Source organism: Telmatherina bonti, assembly GCF_933228915.1.
Source record: "Telmatherina bonti genome assembly, chromosome: 4".
NCBI lineage: Eukaryota > Metazoa > Chordata > Actinopteri > Atheriniformes > Telmatherinidae > Telmatherina > Telmatherina bonti.
The window spans coordinates 27522798-27544024 of NC_136622.1; the positions used below are offsets into that span (position 1 = coordinate 27522798).

The 21227-nt window shown below is 41.1% G+C and overlaps 1 protein-coding gene across 1 annotated transcript; it reads right to left on the reverse strand.

Moving 5' to 3' along the window:
* Nucleotides 1-6594: 6594 nt before the first annotated feature.
* On the reverse strand, nt 6595-17904 carry brpf1 (bromodomain and PHD finger containing, 1). Its single transcript, XM_079239396.1, has 16 exons — nt 17768-17904; nt 15665-16446; nt 15241-15430; nt 14855-15142; nt 14231-14748; nt 13853-14042; nt 13593-13724; nt 13287-13415; nt 12618-13005; nt 11059-11361; nt 10714-10965; nt 10470-10617; nt 10148-10281; nt 8802-8917; nt 8559-8713; nt 6595-7567 (listed from the first exon to the last, which is right to left on the reverse strand). The coding sequence occupies exons 2-16, from the start codon at nt 16399-16401 to the stop codon at nt 7384-7386; spliced, it is 3864 nt and encodes a 1287-aa protein (XP_079095522.1). The 5' UTR covers nt 16402-16446; nt 17768-17904; the 3' UTR covers nt 6595-7383.
* Between the last annotated feature and the right edge of the window lie 3323 nt (nt 17905-21227).

Sequence of the window (21227 nt, forward strand, 5' to 3'; positions counted from 1 at the left end):
ATGCATTAACAGACATCATAAAGTGCGTATTTTGGCACAGATGAGTTCATTTGTATCTGAGTGCACTTACAGTCTGGGCACATAATTCTTCTTCCTTTAAGAGCAGGCTCTGACTGCCACACCTGCGGGAAAACAAAACGAAATTGTGAGAGGAGAGAAAACGCAATGCACTGGTAACCTGAAGTATTTTATTAACTGTAAAAAAAAGGGAAAAAAAATGGAGAGTTGTCTTAACCTGCACACATGGCCTCCTGCTGAGAACATGAACAGGCACACTTATACTTTTCTCAAAGGCATTCACCCCCTGCAAGATGAAATAAAGGTGAGACAACAGTCCTTGTGGGGATATTAAGCAGCAGCAGGATACAGAAGTCTACAAATGTTTGGCATTAACGCAAATTTAGCAAAATAGTTGGATATTTAGAACCATAAAAAATCATAAAAATAACTCCACAGGTGGTAATAAAAACAAACTGTAATGTATCTCAGACATAATTATAAACACATTTTCTTTTGTCATCTTTTCACATTTGTGAAAGTTCTTTTTCTTTTTGGAAAAATTCAGTTTAATGTTTTTGTTTTTTTAAGTTCCCAACCATTTATATTATTTATGATGTTGCTGTGTGTTACTGGGGTTCATGCTTTGCTACAGTGATTTTGATTAATCATTTCTTTGATATATTCATGGTTTAAAGCCCCAGAGGCATCAAAGAAAATCCACATTCTGATGGAAGCTCTGCTGTTTAACCCAGGAAGGCTTCATTTGGTCAACTATAAACAAACTGATGCTCTGGATTCCTGAATAACTCACAGATTCAAATTTCCAAGAGACTCGCACTTGTTTTTTATTGAACTAATTCCAAACATTAGTTTGCCCTTTCTCTGATAGTTTATTAGTTTTAAAAAGTTTTTTTCTTTCATTAGGAATTACTTTAAATTAATTGAAAAGGTGTCAATAATTGTATCCATCATTTTTTACAAGGATGATTATTGTTAATTAAATCTGACATTTATTAAAGATATTTTAATGGCCTCAATTTGGTGAAAAAGTAATTATGATGCTAAACTTTAATACCAACCATTGTTACTGTGTGGATTGGCCCAGTGGGTGTACATCCCCACTCAGTGAGGATACAGAGCTGAGCTGAAAACGTTGCCATGGAAGAAGATGTGAGATGCACAACGATGCTCTCCCTGCCCCGTTCAATATACGTCTCCCATGATTTATGTTTCCCCTCTGTGAAAGACAAGGTAAACTGAAGTGAAGTAGGATAAAAGCAGGTAAACACAGATAACAGCTGCTGTGTAAATAAAACAATTCAATAATAATAATAATAATAATAAATTCACCTTTCTTGAAGAGACAAGAGACATTATTGATGCCTTGTGTAGAAAACTGTAAGAGAGAAACAGATATGAGAATCTCCAAAGGAAATGGAAGACATGTTTCAGTACAAGCACACCTCACCTGCACACACATCTGAGGGTGTTCGTCTACTGCGGATGTGTTAAATTTCTGTTACAGACACATAGCAAGTGTTATAAAAAAAAAAAGTTATATTCATTTAGGGAAAAAAAAACAGCAAACAAATCCACCGCTCAAACTGCTAATTTTACCAGGTTCAATCCATTTTCCTTCTCCAGTGTGGAGTTGAGCACAGGTATGCAGAGGTGTTCATCTTGCTTCCAGCAGAGGGAAGCGGAGATGTTCAGGTTGTTGGCGGGACACTCGGACTTCCACTCCAAGTACGAGTTAAACAGTCTGACATCAGAGGAGCGCAAAATATCTCCGGCATCTGTTTGGTTTTATGTTGAAACAAGCAATAAAACATTATCACGCTGGACGGAGGGTCATCCAAAGAGGAGTCCATGTGTTAACAGCTTCATATCATTTCTTCATTTTTGACAATTTGAAAATTACTTAATAAGCAGATCAAACCCAATCACATTCTGTATGTCACATAAAAAATTAAAAAAAAAGTTAAAGCACTGACACTGATGCCAGGTGAATGATATGCTACACTCACTTATGAGACCTCTGTCCTGAAATGGACATTTTTTGTGTCGCCTTGCATCCCTGTCGGTGTAATAAACCTGCCAGCGAAGGAAAGACATGCACAGGTATAAAAAACAGACAAGCTGGTCAAAACACCCATTTTTCTAAATGTTTATTGAGCTCACCTCTACACACACACAGGGCAGCAGGTAAGTAACGTTTAGAACAGCCAGTTTAGTCTGAAAAGTACAAATACAAATATATCAAAGACAAAATCACCTCACTGTTTACTTTCCTACAAGTGTGTCGCTAATACTCACAACCGATAGCAGGTGTTGAGGTAGCCCTTTGCAGATTGAGGTCAGCTGACTATAACACAGTCTGACATTCACTTTGTCTTCAGAGTCCACAGAGACGGTGATGGTTTTCATTGACTCGTTCACAGACAGACTGAAGTCTGGTTTGGGGTCTACATCAAATACATCAACAAGAAATAATTCAAGGATTTGAGCCACACAGCTGATGTATAAATATGCAGAAATAGTGACAACTGATGGAAACAAATGGATCTTAGCTTCACTATACCGATGTTCTTTTTCATTGATTTCACAGAGGAAATCAGTCTGTTACTATGCAAATGATTCATGGCATGGTTGCAAGGTTGATATTTACTAGTGGGGATGAAACATATGCTTGGGTTTTTGTAGTATTCATTCTGAAGATAAAATAGCTCATATATGTCACAGCGTTTTTTTTCCTCTTATACAGGCTAAAATGACGCTACCAAAGAGCAGAATCAAGAGTACTCCACCTGGTACTGTGTAAGTAACACTGCAGCTTGTTGATGTTGTTTTGTAGGTCGCAGAGAAAATACTCTTTGATTTAGCTTCAGAAAGCGTATATACCAGCTTCCACTGAAAACGGAGGAGAAAAGGAATAAAAAAAGAAACATCAGAATTATGATCATAAAACTACTCTCAGTTGTTCTCAAGCTGACAACAACCATGCTACCTTACCAGGCCCAAACTGGTGCGGCCCTTCAGTGAGTGTTGTGGAAAGTCCCCATCACACTTAACTGGGATTTTGTGTGTCTAGAATTTAGAAAAAAAATTAAAAGATTAAACATGACGCGCTGCAGGTTTTATAATGACACCGTGCACATGGTTCAGAGATGTGTAATGACAACCTTTGTACTGTTTCTTTTCATTTGGAGAGTCGGTATGAGGATCTCTGTATTATCTCCGACATTCATTTTAATCTTTGGTCTTTTAGAAAAGTCTGTAAGAAAGAAGAACAGCAAAAGTCAGAATATGTGTCACTATGGTTTCCTTAAAGAAAATGGCATGCACTGTAAGCAGTTGTTTAATAATAAAATGGACTTTGGTACTTTACTTGAACAACATACCATCTGCTTTTATCCAGACATAAAGAGTGACACATTCGAAGTAGCCTTTAATGTCTTTAACTGGGACCGAGGTCAGATTTAGGGGGCACTTTCTCTCAACAGGACCTGTCCAGACTGGAAGAGCATCAATGCAGCAGGTGAAACATGTGACCTCCGCATGTAGCCTACTGAAGTTGAACTTTTAGCATAAATAATATTTAAACGATTCATTATTATATAACTTACCATTTTGATCTACCATCTAGAGAAAAGGGGGGGGAAAAAAGACAAACTTATGTCATGTGGATAACCTAAAATCTTTCTCCCTTTTGTATATAAAAAAAAAAAAACAGGAAAAAAGGCTTTAGCTGACTTACTATAACACTTTGGCTCAAATTGATGAGGTTTTATTTAAATGTAAGGCTTTTTTTTTTTTTAGAGCCGTGCAGCTGTTTTCAGGTCCAGCAAGTTGAACTCACCTCACATGAAACGTGACCCTCCAGCAGCCGCGGAGACACCGCCAAGGCTAGACAAGCCAACATGGTGGCAACAAAGCGCATTTTAAACCCGTAAAACTCATTTAAACTGGCGAATAAAGCGCTCATTTAAAACAAATGTTGAGAAACAAGACCTTTCCGCTCGTCACAGCCTCTGGAGCATCTGTCTTTGGGGTAGGCGGACACCCCCGCACTCACTTCTTGTTCTCACAGTTTCTTGCTTAGGCGGAGTTTAGAGACACGTGAAAGAATATGAAAGATTTTTTTTTCTCAGGAATAATCGTTGTCACTACAACTCCTCCTCTTTCTGAAGCCCCTTACAAAACAGGCCGCAAAACCTATTTGAGAAAATTTTACTTCCTGGAAATACTGTAGCATACAATACACACACATATACACACACATACATTGCTCAAAAGAAAAATAAAGGGAACGCTAAAGTAACACTTTGTTGATCTGAATGAATGAAATATTTTCATTAAGTACTTTGTTCTTTCCATAGTTGAATGTGCTGACAACAAAATCCCACAAAAAGTATCAATGAAAATCAAATGTATCAACCCATGGAGGTCTGGATTTGGAGTTTTACTCAAAATAAAAGTGGAAAAACACTACAGGCTGATCCAACTTTGATGTAATGTCCTAAAAACAAGTCAAAATGAGGCTCAGTAGTGTGTGTGGCCTCCGCGTGCCTGTATGACCTCCCTACACCGCCTGGGCATGCTCCTGATGAGGCGGTGGACGTTCTCCTGAGGGATCTCCTCCCAGACCTGGACTAATGCATCCTCCAAATCCTGGACAGTCTGTGTTGCAACTTGGCGTTGGTGGATGGAACGAGACATGATGTCCCAGATGGGCCCAATTGGATTCAGGTCTGGGGAATGGGCGGACCAGTCCATGACATCAATGCCTTTGTGTTGCAGGAACTGCCGACACACTCCAGCCACATGAAGTCTAGTATTGTTTCGCATTAGGAGGAACCCAGGGCCAACCCCCCCAGCATATGGTCTCACAAGGGGTCTGAGGATCTCATCCCGGTACCTAATGACAGTCAGGCTACCTCTGGCGAGCACATGGAGGGCTGTGCGGCCCTCCAAAGAAATGCCCCCCCACACCATTACTGACCCACTGCCAAACTGGTCATGCTGGAGGATGTTGCAGGCAGCAGAACGTTCTCCACGGCGTCTCCAGACTCTGTCTACAACCCTCATGGAGTCTGTTTCTGACTGTTTGAACAGACCCGCACATTTGTGGCCTGCTGGAGCTCATTTTGCAGGGCTCTGGCAGCGCTCCTCCTGTTCCTCCAATAGAAGCTCTGATGCTTTTATTTGGTAAGTTTATAAATGTGGAGCAGAATTACAAAAGCAAATGGAAGAGCCAACTCAAAGCAGCACCACATGTCTGCCTTTAGTCGGGCTTCCAGCATGCCTCCTGTGACAGCAATGATCATGCGTTTCCTAGTGTACTTTGTGTTTTGAACCAACAAGGCCAATTTATCACGTTAAAATGCAAAGCAAAAATGTTGGACAAATCCATTTAACATGTTGATGTTAGTATATATCATTGAATTACTAATGTGTACTTTCTATTAAATCACACAGGTGTGCGCCGTAGGTTCCCAGCAAATTGACATAAATACTTATCTTGGCAACTATTTAACCACTTATAAAAGCTTCCTGGCAAATATGTTTACATTGGCAGACTGAAATGCTGTGCATAGCCTCTGATTGAAGACTGAGTGTGATGAATCAGACTGCGTAAAGAGCAGAAAATATGGCTGCATGCATATAAGTTCCTTAGATCCCTTCAGGTGGCAAGCTTTACTTTAGACAGCTTTTGTGGATTAACTGAAAATCATTTCACCTGTGGGTTAGTTTATCTTTTAAACCTCATACTACAGATATAAATATCCCATGTATTGTGGTTTCTTTTCTGGCAAGGTAACACAGATGTTACAGTTAGAGCGGATGTCTACAATAGAAATTTTGCAGAAAAAGGAGAGAAAAAAGACCTACCTTCCCATCATAGTGCAAGGGTGATTTTGAAACCACAGGCTCATGCTTATCAGATGTTTCCACAGTAGCTGAACGTTGCTAAGGGAAACAAGGTGTCTTAACCAAGACTTGTTATCTTGGTAATACATTTAATGTGTAGGTGTTGCTTTTGGCTGGGGGAGCTTATTCATTCTGCCATGAAATTCATGTTCAAAACCTCTGATTTGATTAATGAACATAAAATATATGTGTCATCACAGCCTCAGTGTCTCATGTAGAGCTTTGTTTGTATAGCATAAGATACAGTGAAGTAAACTTATGAAAAACAAACAAACCAGGAAGCTGGCTTTAAAATAGGCAGGTTGCAAATAAAAACAAAGAGATCTACTTAGTTATTTGTGGCACTTCTTAAACGTTTCATTTGACTGGCCTTGCAGGGGGAGTCTGGCTAACCTTTCCAATGAAAAAGGAAGTAGAAAGATCCTATTTCTGCTTAATATTTAAAAAAACAACAACTGTTCTCTAAGACAAAGAAGCATGAACTCCACAACCCACAAGATTAAAAAAGCATTGTTTTCTTTATTTATTAAACTTGTATTTTTATGCAATCTGTATTTATAAAAGTTCTAAAGCCTTCAGTCTGAGACTAAGACAGACAGTTAGGCAATCGTGTTTCAGTTTAGTCCTCATTATTAATTGACCAGTGGCCCGAGCGACATGGAAATATGTTAACAAAAATGTTAAAAAAAAAAAAAAAAAGGAGACAGACTGAGACAAAAAGAAAAAAATAACACCACACAACAATATCTTGTGCAGTCGGAGTGATTAGAAGCTGTCCATGATGAAACAATGCTGTGTTAACAAGAAGTCAGTGGAATAAATTACAGTAACGTTGGTTTGCCCACAATCAGGCTGCAGCAGTCCCTCTTTGTGCTCCTCTGGTATTAAACTTTAGCACCAGGCCTGTTTTGTTTTTTTTTCTTCATTTTCTTTAAGAGAGGTGGATGATGGATGAGAAAAGTATGTGCTGGTGTTCACAGCCATACCCAAACAGTGTGCATTTAACACATAACGCATGTTTAAATGTAAGATAACGTGTGACTGACCGCATGTGTAAGAAAACGTGGAGAGGCAGATTTGTGTATGCATCATAGTGTAATTTTAGCGGGTTACTTTTGTTTTGAATCAGTAAACCATCATTTCATATCTTATAAAATGTATATCAACCACATACAAGGAGTACTTTGATTAACGAATCACTTTGAACATATTATATTTTCCGTCATTATCAATATCTATTTTTTTCTCCAATTTCTTTAAATACAATATTTTACATGTCAGATTAAATACGGTTTAGTGTGCACAAGTGTTTGAGTTCGGGGTGGGGGGGTCAAAGCAGTGGCTGTTTTTCCTCCCACATTTTGCTACTGGCACATTTTCCTTGTGATCTGAGGGTGGGGTCTTCAGGATGATGCATTCTCTCCCGGACCAGTATATTATGTTTGTATGTGTTCAGTCACTGTCACTGGTTTCGCTGCTGGGGTCTCCCTGGACTTTGCTGCGGTGCTGCATGGCACGATGATACGCCACCTGCACGGATTTACGAATGTTGGATTTCCTGCCTTCCAGCATCTTCTCTTTGTCGAGTTCCTGGTCCACCCCAAGCGGCACCAACTTGGAGCGCGGCAGCCACTGCCTGCATGAACACAAACGCACTAAGCTGTCATTGTCTTAATATTTACAACCAGACCTAAACTACATTAATCTACCTTTGGAAAGAAAATGCAAAAGGAAACTGCATCGTGCACTTATCAAATCATTGGAACAGACTCAATATTTAGTTAAAGCAAAAGAACAATTCCTCTGAAGGCATTACGGAGCCTTTGTTCCTCATGGTGTATAGAGTCTCCAATTTACAGGGTGTGTCCTGAAAGCAAATCTCTGATAAGCCTCTAAGGAAAGAACAGAATAAGCATTTGCTCTTTACATTAACTCATTGGCTGCCAAAAACGGCTTTCGACATGTTTTGCAGTTTCTGTATATGTAGAGCCAATTTGGCACCAAAACGCCTTTATAAGCGCACACCCAACATGTTGTGAATGCGCTCAGAGTGCACACCCTAAACACACCACAGTGCGTGTTCCACAATCCCAAAAGATGAGCCAAAATGAGCCAAAATGCTCCAAAATGCATGAGGTTCTCTGCTACAACAACGTCTGGCAGCTAATGAGTTAAAATTCACACACATTCTTTTTCTTCAGATGAGCAAAGCTCGAACATATATTATGCAGAGCACATGATGACCTGAAATACAACCTGTTTTTCCCCTCCTCTTCTGTTCTCGAAAACCATGATTGCCCTATTTCTGCTAAATGTTCTGTCATCTGGAGCTTCAGCACAAGTTCTGCTGTTTGCTTTGAAGTTTCGCCACACACTTATTTGTGAGCCTGCATCCAGTGACATAAAAAGCCTGCTTTGCTTGCATGTTTTTGACTTTTCTGCACACTGCTTCAAGGTTCTGGAGAGTTGCAAAATGTCTGCAAATTTCTTTTCTTTTTTTTTAAAGTAAAGCTTACCACTTTCAAACATGGGAAATTGTTCATGCACATGATACATCAGATCTTGTTGGGTAAATAAATTATCTTCATCTGATTAAAAAAAAACAAAAAAAAAACAAAAGCACTGACCAAGTTCTCTTGTTGTCAAAGAAGAGAACAAGGAAGAGGTGTTCCCTGGCTTCTTGGGTCATTTGCTCCCCAAGTTTTAACACATCCAAAGGAGGTACAGGGATTGGGACACCACGATGGAACACCCCCTCCCTGGGCATCTTTGGGTCAATTATCTGGAGGTAAGCAGAGACATAAAGTCGATTACATAACAACAGGAGAGATCAGGGTAGCAGGGCTGAACTCTACTGCAGTGTGTCTCACCAGAGCTGGATATGAAGGATAACCCCTGCACTTGGCCCACACCAGGTCCAGAGCTTCCAGAGAGGAATAGTCATCAGATGTCATCCAGCATCCTGACCTGTCCCGCCCACGCACCACTGACAGAAAAAATAATAACTCATCAGTGACTCCTTTCCCAAACAATGTCTGATAAGAACTTATCGCAAAACAAAATGAATGAGTCACTTTCTTCTTCTGGATAAACTAGTCTTGTGAAATATTGAGCTTGTTAAAGGCTCGGGCTGGCTTCCCAAACAAAACAGTGCTTGCTGTTATTTTAGCTACACAACTCAAACTCTGAGAATGTGTCATTTTTTCCACTGTACAGACAACAATTACCACAGTCATGCATAAGTGTGTGGTTCTTAACTAATCCCTGCTGAAACATGAATTGAAAATGTTTTTTTTTTTTTTTTTAAAGTCACGTCACTTACGCTGCCATTTCGCCACAAGCCACAGGCAAGAAAACAAGGAACTGCATGTTGGCAGTGCTTTCATTACTATCTGAAACATCTCTAAAATCTTTATTATCTGCTTCACTGTAGTAGTATCAAAAATGATCAATCAAGCATTAATGATCTACCAAAACCGAGACATGTCTTTTGTCAGATTATAAAAAGACATTTAAGTTTATAAAAAGCTGGTGAAAAGGGAAAGTGTATTCTAAGGAAACACAACATTTTGAAACAAGCCCTATTGTGGTTTCTTTAAAACTACACAAACAAGTAGGAGGATTATGTCCACTGAGAACACAACTAGCCTGGTTATAGGATTATTAAATGGGAAGGTTGATCTTGATGAAGACAAATAGTTTCACCTAACCTTTAAAATGATTTGATACATCAAAATGTGGGCAAACAAAAACATTCATTCATTTTCCAAACCGCTTTATCCAATTCAGGGTTGCGGGGAAGCTGCAGCCTATTCCAGCAAACTTTAGGCGAAAGGCAGGGTACACCCTGGACAGCTCGCCAGTCCATCGCAGTGGCACACAGAGACAAACACTCACTCCTAGGGGCAATTTAGAGTACCCAATTAACCTATCATGCATGTCTGTGGATGGTGGGAGGAAGCAGGAGTACCCGGAGAGAACCCATGCATACATAGGGAGAACATGCAAACTCCACACAGAAAGGCCACTGACCAAACCTTGCCCCAGCCAAGGATCAAACCAGCAACCTTCTTGCTGCGAGGCCATAGTGCTAACCACTATTCCACCATGCAGCCCGCAAACAAAAAACAAACAAACAAAAAAAAAACCCAAAAAAACAAAAATCCATTGACCCAGGATGTATCATGGAGCCTTCATTGTGCATAAAGCCACTTACAATGTGAAACCCCCCTTGATCCTCCAACTGAGTAGGAATCATTTTCCGTGCCAGATGTTTCCTCACTGCTGTCCTCATGAAAGGCGGAGCGAGAAAATGAAGGCTTCCCTCTGCCCTGCTTCGAGGGGGTTGTGCTGAAAGAAAAAACACACGAATACAAGGGCACATGGAGCAATTAATAAAAGTAGTCGCATGTTAAAATGCTGTAGTTTGTGAGTTTATTACTACATCTTTCATGTTCCATGAGTTCTTTGTTTCACTAATGACAGATCAGTGATGGATGAAGTACTCTGAAGAACATCACACATGTGGGGTAATTCACCTCGTCCTGTCTGAAGCTGCACTGCTGCTGCTGCTGGTTGTGGACTCTGAGTCTGAACTTGAGCGAGGGAGACGAGTATCATTTCTGTACACACGGAAGCTTTCAGTTACTGGTTGGTTTCCTGTATCAAAACCATTGCTTGGTAAACCTGAGGGCAGGAGACAGAAAGAAGTGAGTGAGTGTGTGACTCAGAAATTCTGCAGTATTATTGGCAGAACCAGAACGCTGTGAACTTTCTTTGCACCTGGGAGCAGGTCGTCGTTGTCACTGTCGCTGTCAGAGCTGGAGCTCGTGTGAGGGCTGCGAGGCCTCTTCCTCTGCCTGTTTGGTGATAGAAGGCCAAGTTGTGGGGGGCCAATGGGGCTTTGGCTAACCCCTGCCCCGGTGTAGCCAGCATCCCGGTTCTTTGGGGGGCGTCCTGGCCTTTTGGGAGGTCCAGCCATTTTTGGGTTCTTTTTGGAAAAAAGGACAGATGTCCGACGGCCAACTTCTGGTGCTAGGGTAGACGAGGACACACTCAGATTTTACTGATGAAAATTTTACTTTGCTCCTTCCCACATTACAATGCCAACACATTCCCAAAACACACCCTTTCCTCCAATCTCCTGGCTGCTGCTCTCACCCCCCTCATCATGGTGCCCTGCAGATGATGAGTGATGAGGAAGCGAAGAGCCCCGGTCTCCCAAAGACTCCCGACCTCCCATGCTGGAGCCTCCCTCCCGCTGGTGTGCAAGCTTCCTCTTGATCACACTGATCTCCTTTCTGAGAGCTTTGGCTCTGCGAGACTGACCAATGCTGTGCTTCCCTGAACTGACCTCATCGAGACGCACCTGCAGGAAATGCAGCTGCTCTTCCAGCGGTAGCCGCCGTCTGTTCTCTGCCAAGAGCATGTCTGCAAGGGCAAAAAGAGAAAGGTGATCCAAAAAAAAAACAAAAAAACAACTTTAAATAGACCAAAAATAATCATACAGGTTGTCATATATGATTGGAAAAATCAAAAGTGTGATGTGGGCTTTTTACAAGTACATCATTAGAAAGAAAAGTAATTATAAAACCTTTTTTTTTAATCAAAAGAAGAAGCAAAACGACAGAAACACAACCAAAAAGGAGATCTGATGATGCTTTAGCTGAAAAGAAAACTAAACAGTTTGAGCGGCGCCATCTGCTGGTCATAACACAATTATCCTTCTGTATCGTTCCCTGTAATGTACATTATTCCAGTACTGACATTAAATCACTGAGTAAATACATGCGTGTACACACACAAAAACACACTGACCATTATAGAAATGGCTTCCAAACTTGTTGAACCACAATCATCCAAGATACCACTGGTTTGTGTTTGCAACCCTGAGCCAACTTCGGCATGACTGAGTGGTTAATTGTGTGATATGTCAAAGTAAGTAAGTAAATCCTGTGACCATTCTCTAAATATAAGGGTTGAAAAATGTCAGAAACTGAATAAATAAGGAGAATAAAGTAGTTTTGGGTGGATTTGGTTCTCTGCTGTGACAAAGCACCTTACATACCCAAAATCAGCTTCTCTTGCCTAGATGATGCCAAATGGATATTCAATATGACATTAGAGATAATTTCACTGTTTATTATTGCATTAAAAATGTGTGTATCAATTTTATAGATTATTCTCTTTGTGTTACAGAGTCAATTTTAATAGCTTAAAAATTTATTTAATAAATGTATGCTACTTTTTTTATTCAATGATCTGGCAACCCCATGAAATTAACTTGGGACCACAAGTTTGAAAAGGTTGCACTAGACTTTGATATTTCTGTATTAATTTTATAACCTGGATGCAATCCCCTAACGACAGAAAATGTGCTTCAATTAGCAAAAAGTGCTGTAAAAATAATGATTTATTTAACCATTTTCCTTGTCATCTATTCTCTCTAATATCCTAAAAGTTTTTTGACATCCACAGTAGTAATTCGGTCCTACGAAGGCAACAATCCTGCTTCAGCACACCTCAATCAAATTAAATGGATCTAACAGCCTATCAGGTTCTGCACAATGACTCATTAATTAGAGTCAGCTGTGTAGGTGCAAGGATGCATGGGAAAGCTGCAGGATTTGCGGACCAAATCGAATCGCTCTGCATTAACCTGATGATAATAAAAGAGGAATGCTTACCATCTTCGTTAGAAGACAGCGGTCGGTCTCTCTCTCTGTCCCGCTCTCTCTCCCTCTCCCGCTCCCTTTCCCGCTCTCTTTCTCTTTCATGCTCACGTTGACTGTCTGGACTTGGCTCCCGATAGAGGTGCATACCAGTCTCATAGTCAAATCCTATCCGTTCAGCTTGCCGCCTCGCCGTTCTTATTACAGCCCCGCCCATCTCTCTGAGTCGTAGAGCAGCGCGGTAAAACACGGTGTCCTTGGCGTTATACTTGAGGCAGTTATTGACAATGAGGCCAAAGTCGGCCTCAAAGGCCTCAAAAGTGAGGTAACGATGAGACTCTAGCAAGTTCCACATGGTCTGAAAGTCCATAGGAGTGTCAATGTGCTCCAGGTAGTCTGGTACCTGGAAGACAGAGGGAGGTGATCACGTAGAGCCGAGACCAACATGCTCTGATGAGCATTTGAATGTATGAAAAAGTTTCTGCTGGTATCAAATGAATACGCCAAACAATAATCCATGAGCCTGCCATTCTAAAAAATAAATATACCAGAAAGACTGTAAATTTCAACACAATCTACATAATAATGCAAGAGCATAATCAGGTTTCTTAACTGCTCTGAGGACAAAACATAGTCCTAATGAGTTGAAAAGTCTTATGTATGTTCACGACTGTATTCATTCACCTCTTCAAGTGGTACAGGCTCAGTGAAAAAGTTGTTTGTGTCTCTTTCCTGTAACTGTACTAATGTACCCCTCAGAAGCACCAGGAAGGGGGTCAGCTGCATCTCCAATGCCATCTGCTGCACCTTAATCTAAACACGGACACACGATCGTTACTATACACAGCTCCCGACTGAGACAGAAAAAATATGTAGCAACAAGTTTTACATGTGTACAAATTTAACATATTCTCACAGGAAAGAATAGAAATGCATAACAGTAAATAAATTAAATATCTCTGTGACAGAACTTAATTTATTTTGTCTCACCGTCTCCCTCTTGAGTTTTTCCCTCTTGCGGATAAGCTCCACCAGGAGCCTTGCTCTTTCCAGGTCGTGTCTCAGTCTCTGCCATGCCTTCAGCTGTTCCTTTAAAGCAGACTGTTTCTCCTCGCTGTCCCTCTGAAATAACATGTATATATCAAATCCATATACTCTGGTGCTCAAGTTGTGGATACAGCTGAATAACACAAAATGAAATTTACAGAAAAATCTGGGGGAAAAAAAAAACCTCACAAAAACAAAAGTACCATTGGAAGTTGTGATGACGGCTGTGGTGGAAGTGGATCAACGTGCCGTTGGGACGGCAGGTGGGTTTGGAGCCGCCGCAGCAGAGGTACACCGTTCCGACTTTGCCTCTTTAGGGTCCAGTAGCTGTGAAGTCGCTGCATGAACTGACTTTTCCTGGGTACCGTCAAATTACTTGTGATTTTGCTGAGCCTGGAGAAGCAAACACCAATTTTACTCTTTGAATCCCAAATGACTAGTTAAACAAATTTAGTTTAGTTCCAGAATAAGGTCTCGTCGATCTTGACAAAATTAGGCAAAATCTGCTGTTCCACAAACTGTTCTGTCTGGAGAAACATTTCTGTCTGGAGCTGCAGGGCAGAGATATAAAGCATGCCTACCTGTGGGGAGGGATGCAGGGAACAGAAACCACTGGTGCTGCAGCTCTCCTCTCTGCTAAGATCTTTCTCGCTCGCTTCATCTTCAGCCTGGATTTGGCCTTCGCCCTCTTTGCTCGCTCAGAACTCCAGCCTTTGGAGTCCTCATCATGGCCAAGGCTGACTTCATCATCCTCATCCAGCTCTCCTTCACTATGAGATGAGCCCATGCTGGCCCCGCCCACTCCTCCTAAAGGTCGCGCTGATCCTGGGGGCGTGTGAATGTCGCAATACGCCGTTTTACGGACACTGAAAGAGGTGCCGTTAGCCCCAGTCTCTCTGACGGGTTCCATTTTCATATAGAGGCCTGCCTGCTGGGCGCAGGTGACATGGAAAGCTGTGTAACAGTTGGCTTTGTGACACTGGATGCAGGCACCTGAGCCACGCTGTTTGCAGATGTAGCAGGTGAGCTTCCAGCGTGCAGGAGGGATGTGCTCAATACTGTCAATCGGCTCCAAAAATACTGTGTTTGCAAAGCAGACCTGAGAAATGGCAGTAGAAGTTATTTTTACTTGCTAAGCATCTCCACAGTGAGAGTACCTCAACTGCACCATGAACAAATACTTATGTAGTAATGTGAGGATTTACCTCTGGGATCCAGAGAGCGCATACTACATGAGCCCAGCGTGCATCATCTGTCTGTTTGAAAGCACCTCCCTTGTTAGGACACAGAGCGCAATCCACAGCTCTACTTGGTGACTGCAGACAGCGACGACATAACCACTGACCCTCAGGAATATAAGGTACACCATAGCACTCTTGGTGTACAGCCAGATTGCACATGTCGCAAAATAATATCACATTGCTGTTCTGACACTCTCCATCGTTGCAGATGCAGCAGACTGCATCCTCATCGATTAAGGTGCTGGGATCTGCCTGTGAGATGAAATAACATGACACAAGAGAGATGAATAAACCTGTGCAGGTTTCAGTGTCAGAATATCACAGTTTACCCTCTAGAGAGGGTCAGGTACCTTGTTGTGGCTCTCAAAGTAGGACTCCTTCTCTAAGCGGTCCATGAGATATTCAAAGACCTCCTGAGGGATGGGCGGCACACCATCACGTCGCCGTTTGTCATTCATAATACCGAGCCAGATGTAGTCCTCCTCATCGATGTCGTACTCTACTTCCTCATCCAGCTCCTCCACTGACTTATCAATATACCTGAAGTCCAGGATTATACAAGGGAGCAGCATTACAGTTTCATAATGAGAGAATAGGACAAATAGAAATATGATCCATAGCTGGGTTAGGTGCCAATTTTAACATGTGTGCTACATGTTTAAGTTGAAACAAAAGCTGCAAGTAAGCTGGTGACTGCTGAGAAATTAATGTCTGGTTTAATTTCTTTTAGCTACACTAATGTTAATGAACCAAATATGAGTTTTAACCACAGACCTGTAGTAAGACGATGGTCGAAGAGGTGCATCAGGTCTCTCTTGGTCCAGTTCTCTGAAGACGACCTCTGGGAGCTTGACTGCAGGACCAGACTGAGCGTTGTGATGAGATGACCCATCCTTCTTCTTTTCTTTATTTTTATGCTTTCCAGACTTTGGCGTAGCTTTGCCTCCGTTAGAGGATGGGATATCTGAACGTTCCTTTCCACTTCCACCTAATTCACTACCTCCGGCCCCACCATCACTACCATTACACACACCTCCACCATTACCAGTTCCAGATGGCGGTGCATCTTCTGCATCACTATCTTCCTCTGATACCACATCAATGTTCTCAAAGATGCTAATGCGGTGAATACGTCCCTGGATCTCCAGCTCCACCATACTCTGTGCCTGAGCGTAGGTCATGGTGTCTCTCCCAGGGGAGTGAGAGTGTTCTGATCGGTTGGGGCTACCAGGTGTATTCCCTTCATGACTTAGTCCTCCCCCTCCATTACCTCCACCATCATCTGTATCTCCTGAACCAGCAAGTGAGGCACGAGGTGGCCGACCCTTTCTCTTCTTCTGGGGTATTGTCTGTACAGGTGTTGGGTTGTCATGGTCATAGTGGTAAAGGTGATACTCAATGCCACTGTAGCTTTTGTAGACCTTTCGGCAAGTCTCCACAGGGCACTCGTAGGGGGGCTTGGTAGCCCGCAGATTGTGACAGAAGGTCTTTACATCAAAATCCAGCCCCATTGTGCCAACAGCCACCGCTGGGACAGATTGTTTTCAAGTTTACATCTGAAAACAGAAAATACAAATTGGATGCATGATTCAAATATAATACTAAAAACACTTTGTTGTACCATACCAGTCAGGATAAGATAAAACAACTTGTATTCCACTTATTGTAGTCAGAGTTAGCGTCCATGTATTTTTAAGTATTTCCATTACAAAAAACAAAATGCTTAAATTTACTGCTAAAACACGAATCTTTCATGCAAACAAATGATTTTCTTTTCTGTATTAAGGATAAGAATACCACTGCCTGTTATAAAGTCACGTGACCATGCTCCCCTCTCCCAAAGGGAAATAAATTGTTATGTTTTGCCTGCCAGTAACAGGTGCAATCCAGGTCAACACTTATGATCATTATGAACTTCAATCATGCAGTGCTACCATGTAATAGAACAGCAACACAGCTGACTAAATTGTTCGTTCACAGCCCGTGCCTCCAGGGAAAAAGAAGAAGTGATAAACAAAAACAGCAGGGCTCACACACGAATGTTGGCTTAGCATGTAGCCGCTAAAAACAACGACAGTCACGCATTTTAATCCAGCAAGCGTTAGCATTTAGCTCGTTTCCCACCTAAACAATGAAATCCTGCAGCAAGCGCTATTAGCAAGCATGCTAACTGCAGCTAGCTAACAACAACATGAAGCCAACTTTCCCAAAAAATAATAAATATGAATAAAACTAGGAGTCTACATACATTCAAATAAACTCATTTTATCTTCCTGTTTCCATCTAAACTGACTCTAGTTGTTTCAGTCTTGCCTGGAGACGTTTTTCATGCATGCTAAACTAGCTGTGTTCACGGGTAAGACGTTAGCTATACAAAGGCAGACATGACGGGAAAAAGTCACGAAGCCGTTTTGGTGTAATTAATAACAAATAACACCAAATAAAGTGTTTCCAACACACACAGCAGTCTGACTGTAACCTTTCAGCCCCACTGTTTCCCTCCACAATGACCTCACCCTGAAGATACTGGGCAGCAAAAATGACAGTTTAATGTGAGATGTTTAAGACAGCAATATGTTTTTATCTCATCTAACACTCATCTAAACGCAGGTCCACTAACGAGTCAACCTTAGGTCTCCATTTCCACACTATTATGTTTATGTGATGTTTTGCGGTAAGAGGAAAATAGCCAGGCGTGCTTATTTTGCATAAGGGCTCTACTAACGTCACTTTGTGTTTTCAGGGCACAGTGGGATAAGATGGATGACTGTAAATACCACAGAATCACGCCTACAATCAGCTTTCAATAGTCGCTGTGATCAACATTTCATCAAATCTAACCTCTCTACGTTAACACTACACGTTATAAACACTTACTACTCCACGTTCCTCAAGAAAGGCTGCGTGCTTCGGAAACCTCACAGCAGCTCAGAAGGGTTGCAGTTCGAGTTTAATTAATTAAATAATCCCAGATGAGAGCGCAGGAATCGTTAGTACAGTGAAATGTTTTTTTATGAAACAATATAATATCCGGAACATTTCATTATGTGTGGAATAATTCAGGAACTCGCTTGAACAAAAGGAGCAACCATTACTGTAGTGCTGCGCCGTAGACGCGGGTTGACACATTCGCCACGCAAGGCAGGCTCTCATTCGACAAATTTCAGATTGGATCAGACGGAGGTACGCAGTGGGCGGGATGTTGTGCTTTGATTGGTGGATGAAGTTGGAATGAGATGTGCGATTGGTTCATAGGTGTAGAATGGGCTGGGCCAATAATGAGAGTTGATCCAATCCAAGACGAGCTATGTTTCGGCTTCGAGATCAAAATAGAGCCTACAGTTACATTTTACTGATATTTCATATTAATTTATAAACCCCTGATAGCTACACTTTTTTTTTTTTTTTTTTTTTTACATTTTATGCATTTTCCAGAGATACAGTAGTCGATTTTTCGAATCTGTGGTTTTGTTAAAAATAAAATACGGAGTCTAAGTGACTTTCCTATATTAGAAACAACCAATACGATTGTTCATTCATTCATTCATTCATTCATTTTCCGAACCGCTTATTCCAATTCAGCTGGAGCCTATCCCAGCCGGCTTTGGGCGACAGGCAGGGTACACCCTGGACAGCTCGCCAGTCCATCGCAGGGCCACACACAGAGAGACGAACAACCACACTCACACCTAGGGGCAATTGACCAATTAACCTATCATGCATGTGTTTGGATGGTGGGAGGAAGCCGGAGTACCCGGAGAGAACCCACGTATACACGGGGAGAACATGCAAACTCCACACAGAAAGGCCACTGACCAAGGATCAAACCAGCGACCTTCTTGCTGCGAGGCCACAGTGCTAACCACTGCGCCACCGTGCAGCCGCTTGTACTTGTTGAGCATTAAAAAAAAAACAAAAAAAACAACTTATCTTCTCAAACTGTAGTTCTAGGCAACACTGAAAGGTAACTGTTCAGGTTATACATAAAGTACAATACAAACCAAACTAACAAGTGGTACAAGGGGTAAATTTAGCTTATTACCTGCAAGCTAAGTATAGTAGGCTAAAATTGAAGTTTTATGAACTGCTCAAATATGCAAACTATGCATTATATGTCGAAATTTGCATTGGGTAAATTTTTTGCACAATCATAACCCCTGGGGGGGGGGGGGGGGGGGAGTCAAGCTTACAATAGTTAAATTGCACCAATAATAAATAAATGTATGTATGTATGTATGTATGTATGTGTGTATGTGTGTGTGTGTGTGTGTATAAATGTGTATAAAAACACGACATAATAGCCCAAAAATGACAAGTCTCATATAGAGAAAAATAACAGGCATACCATCAAGCACAAAATATTTATTTCTCTCTCAACATAGTCTGTGATAAGAGTGCAGCAGGACAAGGTGGGGAAGTGCAGTGGGACATTTAGCAGGCAAACGCAATCCCACACAGTTTAAATACAAGCCTTTGGACGATCAGAGCATATTCATCTGGAAGCAGACGAACATGATATGTGCAGAAGAATTGTTTAGATTTCTCCTCTCTGCATTTCAGCTCACTGACTGCATCCAAATGAATATGAGAAGCCATCGTTATTTCCTCCTCTGCTCTCTTGTCAGGAGCAGTGAAGCAAGTGGAATAAAACATACCAGATACAAGTGACAGAGAACAGAAATCTCTTACTATTGGAAGTATTTCACCAAAGCAGAAGACTCTGCATAATATCCTATAAAATTCCAATTCAAACCGAATTGATGGAATAATATACATCAAAGCTACCCCGCCTCCATCACCATTACCTCTAAACAATCAAAATAAAATATACAAATACAAGCTACAAGAAAACTATACAATTCACAGCTTTGGCAGGACAGGGGTGCTGAAACTTTTATATTGTGAAGATGTGACATTTCTAACCATAATATGTACGGTCTGTTTCTTTGCTTTGTGGAACATGAAAGTTGGCCATGCTTATCAGTGATTTAAAAAAAAAAAAACAGGTGGTTGAAACCCACTATATACAGTGCAAGAACTCAAATGTAAAATAAAAGGGGGACTGTATGTTGTGCAACTCCCCTACATCAAGTGTCATTTTACCTTTGCAATACATTACTGAAAATAAATGGGGAAAAGTATCAAACGCAACCTATAAAATCAACACAGTTGATAAACAAGGAAATCACACAGCTTTATGAGCATGTCATTTGTTACTTTGAGGATTAGTCTTACATACAATCACACAGGAAAAAATGCTTTGCTTTACAGTGGAATCACTTTAATAAAATAGCAGCAACCCCCCCCCCTCAAAAAAAGGATAATTTTAAAGATCATATAAATTAGAAACATCCCACTCAACTTGTGATTGCACAAAACATTTACATGTAGTGTATGCTGCGTACTAGTCAAGTTGAAGAAAGAAAACAAAAACAAGTTAGCAGTAGTGAATTGAGACTTTGCTGGGTGGTTTGTAGTATTTACACTTTGAATGGTAGCCATTTACTGTTGTTTCGGTGATTTGTGACTTTGCTCAACTTTTTAGCTTGCTGCTGTTGCACACATCAAAGATAAGGCTTGTGGCAAGGCCACGATCAAAGCTTTATGGAGGGTTTAAATTGCACTTCTGAGCCTCAAGCCTTCAGATATTAATTGCTACATTCTAATCAGAACACTACCAGAGGCATACACTGTAGAAAGAACTATGTACAGTATGTATGGCTCTGGACACTGCCTTTTCACCACAACACTGCCAGCTCTCGTGCTGTCCAATGCGTAGGTTGTCCAATCAAAAACATACACACACACACAAAAAAAAAAAAAAAGAGGCTGTGTCCGACTGAACCATTTGACCTGAACGAGTGAATTTTGGCAGCTGGCGCATATTTTATTCCTGTTCCTCATTGGTTGTACATTTACGATTTGTTTCTGCAAGGCATCAGAACATCTCACCACTATGGCATTCCATCTGTCACAGGGGTGAAAAGTAAACAAGAGTTAAAATATGATTTTAATTTTAAAATAAGAATATATACTGTGTTTATAGTGCAGTACTAGAAGGGCATTCATATGTAAACAAACAAAAAAAAAAGATCTGAAATGCATAAGAAAAGGCAGCGATCAAACTACCGTCAAATAATATGGATGCAAAAATGCTATTTTAAAAAAAAAGAAAACAGTAAAATCACATAAATCCATGTTCAAGGCACTACATTCCTGCAAATATTCGAACCCTAAATACTGTTCTGTCACTGAATCCCAAGACACCGATATTTGGATTCCAATGTAGTGTTTAAAGTGTACATAAAACAAAACAAAAAGCCAAGAAGCAATGTGG